Source organism: Bos taurus, chromosome 9 (assembly GCF_002263795.3).
Source record: "Bos taurus isolate L1 Dominette 01449 registration number 42190680 breed Hereford chromosome 9, ARS-UCD2.0, whole genome shotgun sequence".
Taxonomy (NCBI): Eukaryota; Metazoa; Chordata; class Mammalia; order Artiodactyla; family Bovidae; genus Bos; species Bos taurus.
Window position 1 is genome coordinate 91854145 of NC_037336.1, and position 13598 is coordinate 91867742.

At 43.3% G+C, this 13598-nt stretch overlaps 2 protein-coding genes across 9 annotated transcripts in view; one reads left to right on the top strand and one right to left on the bottom strand.

The window, feature by feature from the left end:
- TIAM2 (TIAM Rac1 associated GEF 2) overlaps positions 1–13598 on the top strand; it is a 236767-nt gene that overhangs the window by 219218 nt on the left and 3951 nt on the right. For all 6 annotated transcript variants that reach the window (XM_015472916.3, XM_059889963.1, XM_024997095.2 and 3 more), the window contains 9 exons: positions 442–550; positions 4336–4515; positions 6358–6476; positions 7424–7532; positions 8130–8188; positions 8758–8863; positions 9772–9859; positions 10224–10378; positions 11620–13236. In XM_015472916.3, the coding sequence (XP_015328402.2) occupies positions 442–550; positions 4336–4515; positions 6358–6476; positions 7424–7532; positions 8130–8188; positions 8758–8863; positions 9772–9859; positions 10224–10378; positions 11620–12215 (1521 nt within the window). In that variant the 3' untranslated portion in view covers positions 12216–13236. The remainder of the gene's footprint in view (positions 1–441; positions 551–4335; positions 4516–6357; positions 6477–7423; positions 7533–8129; positions 8189–8757; positions 8864–9771; positions 9860–10223; positions 10379–11619; positions 13237–13598) is intronic.
- TFB1M (transcription factor B1, mitochondrial) overlaps positions 11082–13598 on the bottom strand; it is a 67365-nt gene continuing 64848 nt past the window's right edge. For 2 of the 3 annotated variants that reach the window (NM_001076896.2, NM_001114610.1), the window contains one exon: positions 11461–13057. In NM_001076896.2, coding sequence (NP_001070364.1) covers positions 13043–13057 — 15 coding nt within the window. In that variant the 3' untranslated portion in view covers positions 11461–13042. Of the gene's footprint in view, positions 13058–13598 lie in introns of all 3 variants that reach the window. The other variant, XM_024996707.2, reaches the window with a different exon arrangement.

The following is a 13598-nucleotide window of genomic DNA, read 5'->3' on the forward strand; positions in this document are numbered from 1 at the left end:
TTTTTTCCATGAGGTCCTTCTAGGGAGGGAAAGGCAGAAGACAGTAGAAAGGGACTAAGGAAATACACGGCGAGCATCATTTGTCCTAAGTAAGGCAGAGCTGGCTTTATTAATGAGCCTCTCAGATTATTATATCCTGTCATGTCGGATGTATTTTTTTAGATAGAACTTTCTTTCTTGTCCTTGCCTGCACACTGTGTCAAGAGGCTCTGCTGCCAGAAACTTTTCAGTCAGACTGAAGATCTACTAGAGGCATGCCTGGGCTGTCGTCCATCAGCTGGGCAAATGGCGCTCCCTGGCTTCAGTCAATGCCTTCCTGAAGCACAGTGCCCTGGTGTCTGAAAGACGAATACCGTGGAGACAGCAAAGCGGTCAGATGCCAAGCTGAGCCAGCAGACATCGAATGAACCACGTCTGATGTAACTTTCCCTCTCTTTCTAGAAACTGCTGTTTTCCCTCGGAGGCTCTTTCCTTTATTATGCGGACCACTTTAAACTGTATAGCGGATTCTGTGCTAATCATATTAAAGTACAGAAGGTTCTAGAGCGAGGTAAGTGGCTCACGTTTTATAGCTATACTTTTGAAATTGTTAGAGTAAATTTGTATTCATTAAGGATAAGTGTGATTTTAATGGGGTGTGCTCCATTGTTGGCCTTGAAATGAACAAACATTAGAGGGGGAGGTTCCAAACTTATCTCAGTTTTCTGGTAACAGTGAATGTGTGTGCCTGAGAGCCGAGATGTTGCTTGGCTATCACTTTGCTGTTAAATTACATCTGCATTCTTTTTTCACCAACTCTTTTTTTCTTGCTCTAAAAACTTTTAACCAACCATATAAGCCCCTGGAGGGAGTAGAAAGAGATGTATGGTGTTTTCTTTCTTGTTAACCTTTTTCTTAAGCCTGAGGATCCACTGCAAAAAACCACCACGAGATAACTACTACTAAACTCACAGGACGTGTGTTAACTAAAATGAAAACCTCTTAAGTGAAGCTGGTTTTTATCACAGCCCCTAGCTTGTCACTGAAGTACCTTTTATCTCTCTGCATTGTTATCCTCTTATTTTATTTGACTGACTTTAACCGAAGACTTTTACATTTTTGAAGTCCAAGTAGACAGCGGTAGCAAACCCGTCTCGCTCTTCCCCTTCATGTCAACAGCAAACAGTACTCTTGGAGCTGGAGAGATGCCTGAATTTTGGCCCCTGACTTGCAGTGGGTCAGCTTGGGCCAGACGGTCAGTGCACTGATCCTCCTGGGTTTTCAGTGGCCAGCCAGCCCGTCATCTCAGCCTGGGAAGTCTGTCCAGAGATTTGATGGCCGCAGTGACCTTCTTCATGTGTAGGATATTGGAGGGAGTATCTGTGTCACAGTCACCATCATCAAGTCAACAACCCTATGTCCAAGCTATTCCTGTAATACCTATTGATGAAAATAATAAACAGACAATAACAGGAATAGGAGAAAGTTTTATTTGAGCCAAACTGAGTAGGGTCTTAAACAGCCAGACACGACCGAGCACAAGGAGCCTAGCCCAGAAGACAGCTTCTGTGATTACTCTCTCAGGGTGTGCTCCAAAGCAGGGCTGCCAGCAGTTTTCTGTCTTGTCAGAACAAAGAATATCAAATAAGTCAAGAATACATTGCTTCAAGGTTCCAAGAAAATCAGATTGGCACGTACAGAGCCAGTCAGTATGGCCTTGGCACCTGGGAAGGGAGTTTTATCATGGAAGGAGGACCCACATTGGTGTCCCAGGTTGGGAGGCATTTAATCTTTATTTTTAACACAGATCATCTTTTCTTCTGGTCAGTGCACCCTTTTCTTTAATAATTAAAGAAGATGCACAATGTCTGTTTGATAGTTCACAAACAGGCTGTTTTCGTTGGTATAAAATTCAAGTTAACTCAGGTATAAGCCAGGATGACTTCCCCACACATTTCTTTTATTATTCCCTGAACCAGAAATGCTTAAATGTTATTACCAAAAGCTTCTTTCAGTCATCACATAACTCGTTAGGCATGGGATTAGAATTCTCAAATTTGTCTCTCTCAGAAGATAGGTTTCTATCTCGTTCTTCGGAATTCTCATTTCTGGTGGCAGAGATGAGAGGACGCCTTTAAGCTCAAGGTCATGAGCAGCAGTAATTCAGTCTGCATGGAGACCGTCAAACAGAAACAGGTCCCCAGGGGTTGCTCCTGTTCTGCGCGGGTCCTATAGAGGAAGGCATCTTATGAGAATATGTCATCCTAGTTAAGGTCATCTGAACTGTCTCCAGGAAAGGTCACCAGGCTACCTGCATTCTCTCAAGTGTACTTGCAGATCCTTTAGGATCTGAACCCACTGACTCTTGAACTCATAATATAAAATTCCCGGGAGAAAGAAATGATTCCCGCGAGAGGTGAATGCTGCCTTTGGAGTTAAGGTTGCCCTCGTGTGCTTACTCTTGTGAAGATCTGCCACCTGTCTGGAAGCCAGTGAATCAGGGCTGTTGTCCGTGACAGTGGCAAGCATTTGAGAGGCTTTTGTATTGGAACGTTTTTAGTTGTGTCAACAGGATAGGAGCAGCCAAGCTGCATTTCAAGTCCCTTTTCTCTCTCATCAAATGCTTCCTAATGGCATTGCCATGAAGAATCGAGTGTGTGCTTCCATATGTCTATTTCAGAACCGGGGAGTGGTCTCTCTGTGGTGTCACGAGGGTGTGGAGGGTTCCTTCAGATACTGCGAGTGTTCAGTCACGTCCACGGATGCAGTTCTGCCCTTCAGTTTAAAACCCAGAACTTCATAGCATCTTAGAATAGGCTCAAGTTGAAAAATGGAGTCTTAGAGTGCTACCCTCTAGATGAAGTCTTAGAGGTTAACAAGACACAGCCCAAATCTATCTTGTCTAGTTCTTTAAACCAGAGACAACTACTTTCCTCTGAGGAATGCCTTCTTGGCAGTATAATAAACTAAAAGCATACAGATGGTTTACTCAGTTTCTTGTCGCAGAGATGAACGGTCATCTCACCATCCACGCTGTCTTGTAGCCATTTTCAAAATGGTACTGCACCTCCTACAAGTTGTATTTTGCCTTTTGTATAAAACCCCAAATAAAGGTTTGTCTTCCTTCAAATTGGCTGAATTCCAGCGGCTGGTGGACCAGTGCCAGCATGTGGAATCCAAAGCAACAGCTGAGGTGTCCACAAGCACTCTGAAACATTAAATGCACTTGGGCTCACGAGTGTACCTTCATGACACTGCACAGAGACGGGGTTTTCACTGCCCAGGGGGGTCTGAATCTGGTGGAAGACATAGACTGCTCGGAGCTGTGGAGATGGAAGCTGCAGTGCTTGTCAACTTATTTTTAAAAGAAAAGAAAAAAAAAAAGATCTCGCTTTAAAAATAGCCCTTAAGTATACAGAATAAGTAGCAATCTGTCCTAGGTCAGTGGAAAAAAAAAATACTGGTTTGTTTTGCTCTATGAATTTTGTGAATGGTATGGTGTAGGTTCTAAAATGTCTTGTAGGTCTTCATAGAACCATTCAACTTCAGCTTCTTCAGCGTTACTGGTTGGGGCATAGACTTGGATTACTGTGATATTGAATGGTTTGCTTGGAAATGAACAGAGATCATTCTGTTGTTTTTGATCTCCATTCTGAAGATCAGCCCTGGGATTTCTTTGGAAGGAATGATGCTAAAGCTGAAACTCCAGTACTTTGGCCACCTCATTCGAAGAGTTGACTCATTGGAAAAGACTCTGACGCTGGGAGGGATTGGGGGCAGGAGGAGAAGGGGACGACAGAGGATGAGATGGCTGGATGGCATGACTGACTCGATGGACGTGAGTCTGAGTGAACTCTGGGAGTTGGTGATGGACAGGGAGGCCTGGCGTGCTGCGATTCATGGGGTCGCAAAGAGTCAGACACGACTGAGCGACTGAACTGAACTGAACTGATGGTGTAGGTTTGGATAGTACTGTTTTGTGGCTTTATGAATTATTTGGTATAGACGCTGAAAAAGTGAGTTTCAATCTGTCTTGTGGGTCTGCAGGTGAACGTGCCTTTAAAGTCAGACTCCATTGCATTTTGACTCCATGTTCTTCTTTGGTCTGTGGCTGGGGCCCTTCTGGCAGCCCAGTAAGCTCCCTTTGTTTGTGGGATTCGTCACCAAGCGATGATGCTGAGTCCTTGTTGACAGTGGGTGCATGACCCACTGGTGCAGGTGGTTTTTTCCTGGAAGGGTGTCATTAGGAGGGCTGTAGCAGTGGATCATCTGTAATTCCATTAAAACCTAAAGGAAGTGGAATTTACATCATCCTGCTGTGCTCTTCTAAGGGTCTTTTAATCCATCTGCTTGCAGCTAAAACTGATAAAGCCTTTAAGGCTTTTCTGGATGCCCGGAACCCCACCAAGCAGCACTCCTCCACGCTGGAGTCTTACCTCATCAAGCCAGTTCAGAGGGTGCTCAAGTACCCGCTGCTGCTCAAGGAGCTGGTGTCCCTGACGGACCACGAGAGCGAGGAGCACTATCATCTGACGGGTAAGAAGCGGGGGCCGAGGGGGGACCTGACAGCTGCCTGGTGTCACGTTCGGAATGCTTCTCAGCATCGTGATTATTCACCTTTAGGTACCATTTAGTGTGTGCAAATAGCTAGGCATTATGGCCACCCCTGTAGATGGGCACAGCATTTCCAATTATCTCATTGGAATAGCCCTTTGGAGGGACGATTCCATTTTCAAAGAACATAATTTAAGCTCAGGGAGTTGAAATAAATTGCTTCAGGTCACGTGTCTAACAAATAGTGCTGCCAGGACCTGTGCCCGGGCCTGTTCCCCCACAACTTTGTGAGGTTCTGTGTTGTTTACTGATCCATTCTGCTGTGTGAGGCTCCACCTTGTGGACAGCTGCGAGTGGAGACTGAACTCGCAAGGACAGATGAAGCTTTACCAGCTGACGCCGATGTGTCTTCGTAACCTCAGAAATGATCAGCCTAAGTTTGTCAAATACACAGGGCCCCTCACTTTGATAGTAATTAGAGTGGAAGGACTGATGCTGAAGCTCCAATCCTTTGGCCACCTGATGAGAAGAGCTGACTCACTGGAAAAGACCCTGATGTAGGAAAGATTGAAGGCAGGAGGAGAAGGGGATGACTCAGGATGAGATGGCTGGATGGCATCACCGACTCGACATGAGCTTGAGCAATCTGCAGGAGATAGTAAAAGATTGGGAAGCCTAGCGTGCTGCAGTCCACGGGGTTTCAGAGTCTGGTACGACTTAGTAACTGAACAGCAATGAGTATCCCTTAAAGAGATGCTGTTTGGAGAGTAAAAGGGATTTGTTCTCCATGTGTCAGAACTAGGAGATCCAGTTAAGCTGCACATAATAAGCACATGGAGAGGGAAACAAACTTACTAGTAAATATTAGTATTACTGAATAGCAAACAGTGCAGTGTAAATGAAACGGTTTTTCTGTGACAAGCATATTGTATCATAAGTAATAAGGATAAACTTTTTGGTTTGAAAGTTAAAACTTATAAATGGTACAAATTATGATTAGGATTCAATTGCTGTGTGAATAGTTCACTTTGCACTGAGGTGGTCTTTAAAAGGGGTCTGTTAAAAAAAATTGCCTGCTTAAAGTCCCTCTTCTAAAGATGGAATTAAAATCCTGAATCAGAAGAAGATATGAAAAATAGTGAGTTTGGAGGTGACTTGAAACTTTGCTTTTTGACCTTGACAAAAATCACTTTGTCCCTCACATGCCCATGTATAAAGTTCAAATTAACACCAAACATAAATGCAAACAGTTGCTCTGGAAAGGGGATATTTATGGAGGCTTTTGTAAGTTCTTGTTCAAGAACTGTCATTGATCACTATTCCAGTTAAGTGGTCCGGGAGGAGGGCAAAATTTAACAGCAGGTATCCTGTGGCTAATCAGCCTTGGGTTTAATTCTGGCTCCTCCTCATGTCTGGCAAAAACCCCCTTTGCACCTGAATTTTCTCATCTGTAAAATGGGATCAATAATAGGTCCTATTCTGATTGCACTGCTGTGGGGATTAAATGAGATGCCTCATGTAAATCACCTAGGAGAATATGCCAGATAGAAAGTGCTCAATAGGTGGGAGCTGTTATTGTTAGTGATGCTTTTTACTTGTACTCTGCCTCATTTCAAGGAGAATTTGAGGTGGAAGATAATTTTGCTGTTCTTCATTATAACTAGATTACCATAGGCTATTTAAGCCCTATCTGAATGATGCTACTGTTAGTTAAGAACTGGTCTCGAATTCTGGCTTGAATCTTAAGGTTTTTTATTATTGCTGTTGGGTAGGATTTCAAACAAATCAAAACTGTAAAACAAATTATGACTGCGTATCTTGCAGAAGCACTAAAGGCAATGGAAAAAGTAGCCAGCCACATCAATGAGATGCAGAAGATATATGAAGATTATGGGACCGTATTTGACCAGCTTGTAGCAGAGCAGAGTGGAACAGAGAAGGAGGTCAGTAGGACTTTCGGATTCCAAGAGGCTGAATGCCTGTGACCGTGGGTCTGGAGGTGACCTCCAGGCCAGGCCACCCAGTTAGGGCTTTCCTACAGGAGAAATTGCCTAAAATTTTCTTTTTGATCCTAATGCTTATTATAAGATTTAGATGTAAATATAACATAAAATTGACTGCATTGGCCTAAAGGCGTAATCATCTGTTCTGTTAATAACTACTGTACCCAAAGAACTAGTTCTTAGCTCGTATCCGTACCTCTTCCTCCTCTTCCTGTGGAGCGTGAGGTCAGGACAAATCCCAGAGGCTAGACTATAAATGGAGAGCTGGGGCTGTGGGAGGGGAGGGGAGGGATAAAGGCAGTGGGAGTCAGCGTGTGGGAAGAGAATTGAAGGCTTTTCCTTTTTTCCCTTTTCTAACCTCAAGTATTGGTGGCTACCTCCTTACTTATAAAAGCAGTTTAAGTGGAATTTGACAATTTCCCTACTTTTCTTCTCTGGCTGGATTACCAAATTTAGCATCTCTAGCTTTAAAAAGTCTACACATAAGGAGCAATGTAGTTTAAGTAGAAAAAGGCAAGAACAGGAAACGGTTTTTTTTTTTTTTAATTACAGTCAGTTTCAATGTTGGTACCTCTTTTATTAGCAGGCCTCATGTGGTTTCAAAGGCACTTGGGATGAACTTTGACCCTGGGGTGGGAGGAATGTCATCCCACAGGTCACAGTGTGTGTGCCTTGGGGCAAAATGCCTTCACCTTTATTTTTCAGTGTGGTGCTTAGCTCATATTTTCAAACCTGCTATTTAAGGCCCTGTGTTCATGGGAACCATAAAAATGGAACATACTTGAGTTTTAGCAATGACCATATGTGTGTGATCCCTCTGTCCTGAGCCACCCCCGCCCCCTGCCCCTGGATTTCCATGTCTCCTTGATCTTGTTTTTACCATTCAGGTCACAGAACTTTCAATGGGGGAGCTTCTGATGCACTCTACAGTGTCCTGGTTGAATCCATTTCTGTCTCTAGGAAAAGCCAGAAAGGACCTTGAACTCACAGTATTTGGTTAGTATTCCATTCACAAGAATGTAAATTTGAGGGGCTGGCAAGAATGAAGAACCTCCTAAACCCACAAACTCCTGATTTCCAGAAGGACTTAAGAGTCACTGCGCTAATGGCTTTGACTTCACATGGGCAGCTTCCAGCTCTTTAGAAGCCTTGCCCTGTACACACACGACCTTCTCCTCCCTTCTGCTGCTTGGTTTGGTGGATCTGGCCAAGTGTTACAGGAACAGAGCTCCTGGGTCTATTTTTGAAATCTGCCATCTTAGTTTGCTGCACTTCAAAGTGTCTTAATTCCCACTGAGAGCTGGGAGAGGGGGCATAGACTGTGTGTTCTCATTGAGATGAACCCCATGTCCTCAGCTTCTGATAAAACACGAATTCAAAAAACAAAATGCCAGGATCTCATTCAAACAATAGCTTTTAAATAAGCAAGTACTTGTGCATGATTCAAATATGAACAGAAGGAAGTACTATTTATTCTCCCGTGTGTCAGCATTGTGGAATCTTGAAGAGCTTTGTTCTATTAAAATACTCAGCTTCAGTTCAATGTTAGGAGAGTGTGTATTGAATAATGACATTTCTTTCTCTTCTCTTTAGTTTTTAAGAGAGCTGTCATATTGGTTTATAAAGAAAACTGCAAACTGAAAAAGAAATTGGTAAGACATGAATTAACTTTCGTTAAAGCAAACTTTTTGAACTGTACCTTCCTGTTACTGAACTGGGAAGCCTGCTAAGGACCAAGGCCTGGCCAACTGATGTGGCTTATTCCTGGGGTAACTGAGCGAATCAGATACTTGGGGTATTTCTTATTCTCCCCATCAAAGCTGTCTGTCTGAAAAGATGGACACAAATACCCGTGCTGGGGGCCTACCTAGAAAAGCAGCTTTTCTGTCCCTAAAAATGACCCATGTCTGCTCCATAGAAGTCCGTCTATATAATTTTGGTTTCTCTTTAGAGGTGGTAACATGAGATCATAGAAGGCTTGCTTGTCATTATTGCTTAGAAGCCTAGGACTTCTGCTCCCCAAACCACAACGCTGCCCTGTCCGCAGCCCATCGAGAGCTTCCTCAGAGCTGGGGCTCACCTGACCCGATTCCCTTCTGTACCCCGAGCCCCACACAGCGGCGGGTCTGCACCAGGGAGAGCGCCCAGTTCCCGCCTTGCGCACATGTACCCTGGGAGCCAGCTTGCTCTAACCTGCTCTTGGGGGGTTTTCACCTTACAGCCCTCAAATTCCCGGCCTGCACACAGCAATGCTGACCTGGATCCGTTTAAGTTCCGCTGGTTGATCCCCATATCCGCGCTTCAAGTCAGACTGGGAAATACAGCAGGTAATGGTTGCATGTTGTACAAATGCCAGAAAAAAAAGACATCTTCAGGGAATTTTCAAACTATGGAATGAAAAAGTAGGAGGAAAGAACCTGGGGATAATTTCTGGTATTTTACAGGCAAGGAAAATGAGGACGAGAGAGTGTTGTGATGTCTCTTTACAGGCTTTGGAGGAAGTAAATGCTAGAGGATGACTTTTCTTTGCTAAATACTTCTCTTCATTGTTTTCAACATTTTCCTAATATCCTAATATCTAACATTTCTAGTTATTCTAATAATTTTAGGGTAGTATCTATCCCTAAAATTTGTTAAAGAAACACAGGTCCACAAATTTTTACAAAATTTGAAATACCAGAAAATTCCTTAAGATTCAGCAGTATTACAAGTGATACAGAAAAAAATTTTCCATGCAAAATGTTCAGAGATCCTTCTAGAATAACCCTGTTCCGGTGCCAGTGCCACTGGTGATGGAAAAGACCACCAGGCTGAGGCCCACGGTGACGGTATGGGTCCCTGTTCGGTTTTTGCAGGAAGTACTCACGTTTCCGGAACCATGACTGAGTGTGGTGCTGGCTGCCTTTACCTAAAGTGCCTGAGCACACTCCTTCCAAGGGATGAGGCTGAAAAATGGGGTTCACTTACCTCTTTCCCAGAGATGGGATCCAGAGGTAGGGCAGAAGCACCAAGGTGGATGGGAAATGTCAGCACGAAATGTACAAAAAGTAACTAAAACATATTTAACTTTTTTAACTATTGTGGAAGTCATACACAGAATTGAGCCCCAGAAGAAAATGAGGAGAGTCAGAATTGGGAATACTGAACTCTTTAGATTGTGGGTTTAAAGTTTCATGGGTGTCCTTTATCACAGCATCTTTGGCAGAGTTGCAGCCCCTGGTTTCTTTTTACACAGGGACAGAAAATAATTCCTTATGGGAGCTGATCCACACCAAGTCAGAAATAGAAGGACGGCCAGAGACCATCTTTCAGTTGTGCTGCAGGTATTACTCCCTTCCAAAAATGAAAGCCAATGGGAATAAGATAGAATGATAGTCTCTTAAAAATGGGTTTATTTTTAGTGCCCTCTTGAATTTTGATGACTTCAGGATCACACCCACCCTCTCCAAACTGGCAATTGCGGCTCTAGTAGAATAATACATTGATTAAATATACATCCAAATCTTAGTGCCTGCAGGAAGTTCAAGAACCATCAATCCTCACTCCTTTTGTAAGCGACAAGAGGCCGCGGCATACAGAGGCTGGGCAACTTGCTGTCAGTCTGCCCTCATGTACCACGGGAGGGCAGGAGACAAGGGCAAGCTGGATGAGACAGCAGGAACAACCAGTGTTTTCTCTCCCCTCTAGTGACAATGAAAGCAAAACCAACATCGTCAAGGTGATTCGATCTATTCTGAGGGAAAATTTCAGGCGTCACATAAAGTGTGAATTACCCCTGGAGAAAACATGTAAGGATCGCCTGGTACCCCTTAAGAACCGCGTTCCTGTCTCAGCCAAATTAGGTGAGAACTTGTCTAGCCTTGGGTGTACTCAGGAGACTATGATAAACTTCTCTGCAAGCATGTATGCTCTTCGAACAGGGCAGCCAGTCATCACTTTGTAAATGATCTGCAGTAGCTTTCTAAGCTGTAAACCAGACCCCAACATGCAGGATGGATGAGGTGGGCACTGCCATGCTGTTTCCTTTAAGAAACCTACAACACGCCTCTCCCCACTTTGTAAAGCACAACCACCCCAACCCTCGTCTCCACTGGCTGACAGTCTGCACTTACCATCTTCTCTCGTCCACTGAAATGTACCGGAGTCGAGGGACTTGTTTCTGCTCATTGTCATGTTCCAGTGCTCGCAACAGTGCAAAGCCTCTAGAGAAGGTCAATTCTAAGTGAATAAAGGTCAAAAAGTCGAATACACCCACTCTCAGTAAACCCACTGTATAGATAAACTTTCTGCCTGTTTTTTTAAACTTTCAGCTTTCTATATAACTGTTTCGTTAATATCATTGATCTAGTTTTTAGTCTTGCAAAATGTATCTCTCATTTTTGGTAGTTTGACCACTTCAAATTTACCATATATTTTCTATTTTTTCCTCCACTGGCAAAATAAGCTACAGCCATCAAAAATATACTATTGTCTGCAGAAACACAATTGAACTCCCCCTCTTCCTTTCAACCCAAGAGAAAGGAGTTAAACACAAATACACGTGTGTGCAACTCAATGTTCTTGTTAAATCTCAAAGTTGATGAGAAATCCAACAGACAGTTCTCATGAGAAAAAGAGCATTTTCCAATCTTTACCTGAGCAACAATGGAAATAAACAGGTGAGAAGGTGGGCAAAGAAATAATGTAATCTTAGTTCTGAAACTACAAAGTACTTTAGTAAAAGAAAGGAACCTAGATTTTATTAGCCACTAACTTTTAAATTTATTCATTAGCAAAATAAGAATCCTAGCCCTTATGACACTTGATAACTTATTCTATTTCAGTAATTAAGTTCTGATAACTTATCATCCAAAAATGCCAAATTCCCCAACTTAAAATTTCAACTACACATAAGTAAAAAATGTCCATATTTGCAGTATCTACATTTTTTTTTTTTTTGCTCAAGTCCCAGGACAGTTAGTAATTTCAGTGAGATGAAAAAATTTTAATTAAGATGTTAACTCTCATAACCTCCAAGGCCAACGTTACACATTGTGGAAACAGTTCCTCTGTCATAAGGGAACGTGTGCTTTTCTCGTTGCAGCTTCATCCAGGTCCTTAAAAGTCCTTAAGAATTCCTCCAGCAGCGAGTGGCCGGGGGAGCCGGGCAAGGGCAGCTCCCTGGACTCGGACGAGGGCAGCCTGAGCAGCAGCACCCAGAGCAGCGGCTGCCCCCCTGCCGGAAGGGGGCAGGACACCCAGCAGCACCCCCACGCGGGCCTGGCCGACTTCTCCGACAGTCTCATCAAAGAGAGCGACATTCTGAGCGACGACGAGGACGACTACCCCCAGGCTCGGAGGCAGGGCAGCCCCACCAAAGACATCGAGATCCAGTTCCAGAGACTGAGGATCTCTGAGGACCCCGATGCTCACCCGGCTGAAGAGCCGCCCAGCAAGGATGGGCAGCCCAAGCTGGTGCGGGGGCACTTCTGCGCCATCAAACGCAAGGCCAACAGCACCAAGCGGGACAGGGGCACCCTGCTGAAGGCGCAGACGCGTCACCAGTCCCTGGACAGTCATCCTGGAAACGCCAACCTTGATCTCAGCTCTGTCCTTGAGCGAGAATTCAGCGTCCAGAGCTTAACATCGGTTGTCAACGAAGAGTGCTTTTATGAAACAGAGAGCCATGGAAAGTCCTAGCACAGTCCAACCCAGATACGGCTTACATTGCTGGTTTCACTTTTAAACTGGTGGCAAAATGAAAATTGCAGAAACACTATTCATTATTAGGTTTTGTGCAGGATACATTTTCCCACAAATAGTTGTAAAGACTTAAGTTATTTTAATTTATTGTGGATCAGAAAACTAGCTTAAACTGGTCAGAATTTGTAAATTACTTAGTTTATATCCCTTTTGAGCAGGTATCAAAATGATTTAGAATCCTTAAGATGAATGCATTCTAATTTATGTAGAAAAAGGTGGGGAAGTTGTGATTAATAGCTTTTAAAAGGTCATTTTTTCTCCAATACTTTCAGCTATTAGGTTTCACTTTATTTAAAGCATATTTAAATTATTTTAATGTGGGTTAGGGGTACAATGTGCAGATACTTCATTTTTGTAAGGTTGTAATAGATGCTGTTTATACTAAACATGTCACATCTATGCAGTATATATATGTATATTAAAGCTTGTACTCTATCTTACTTGATATTTATTCTCTTTACCAAGCTGTAAAAGGGGAGTAAGTCACAGTCGTGCGCACACATGAGAAGTTCAGCACCTGGCAGGCTGGCAGCCCCTTGAGTAGCAGCTACAGTCTGCAGCTCTGCTTGTCATCCTCTTTTTTTGACTTTTGCCTGAGTTCTTCTCTGAAATTGTAAGCAAAGAGGTGTGGGTCTTCATCACACATTTTTCGGTACACATCGCAGAGGCTCTTAAAATGTGAGACAGTGAGTTGGGTAGGTCGGAGAGTCGGGTCCACATCTGCCAACTCTAACAGTTTTCCCGTGCTTTCTAATCGCCGAGCTTCAGGGAATAACATTCTGAAAGAAGAGGAAAAAAATCAGAATTTCATTTTAATTCTACAAACGATGCTGCTCCTTCTCTCCTCCTCTGAAAACGGCATGGTTCCAACAACATTAGGGAGTGGAAGAAGAGCCTCTGCAGAGACCTGCGGGCCCCAAGCCCGTGGAGGAGGCTCTGCTTACACCACCGGCAACAGGTATGAACCACTACTGAGGGCAGAGCTAATCTGCCCATGTGAGAAGAGAGTTCTAAAGCCAAATCAGTACGTGCATCTCTAAGGGAAATTTATCATATGCTCAGCTGCATTCTCAGAGAAATACAAGTTTGTGCCTCACATTTTAAATATAAAAATTGCGTATTATTTCTGGTGCATTTTTGATTCTCTGTCACTTGAATTTACCAGCCTAAAGTTAGAAAACATGTGAAAATAGAAAGTTATTTTCCTCTTTAAGATAACTGAAGCATCTTTAAAATTGACTCAAGTATAAATTGTAAATTTCATCTATCAATCAGATTATTGTTTTAAAATGAATAGTGAAACTGACTGAAATATTGCAA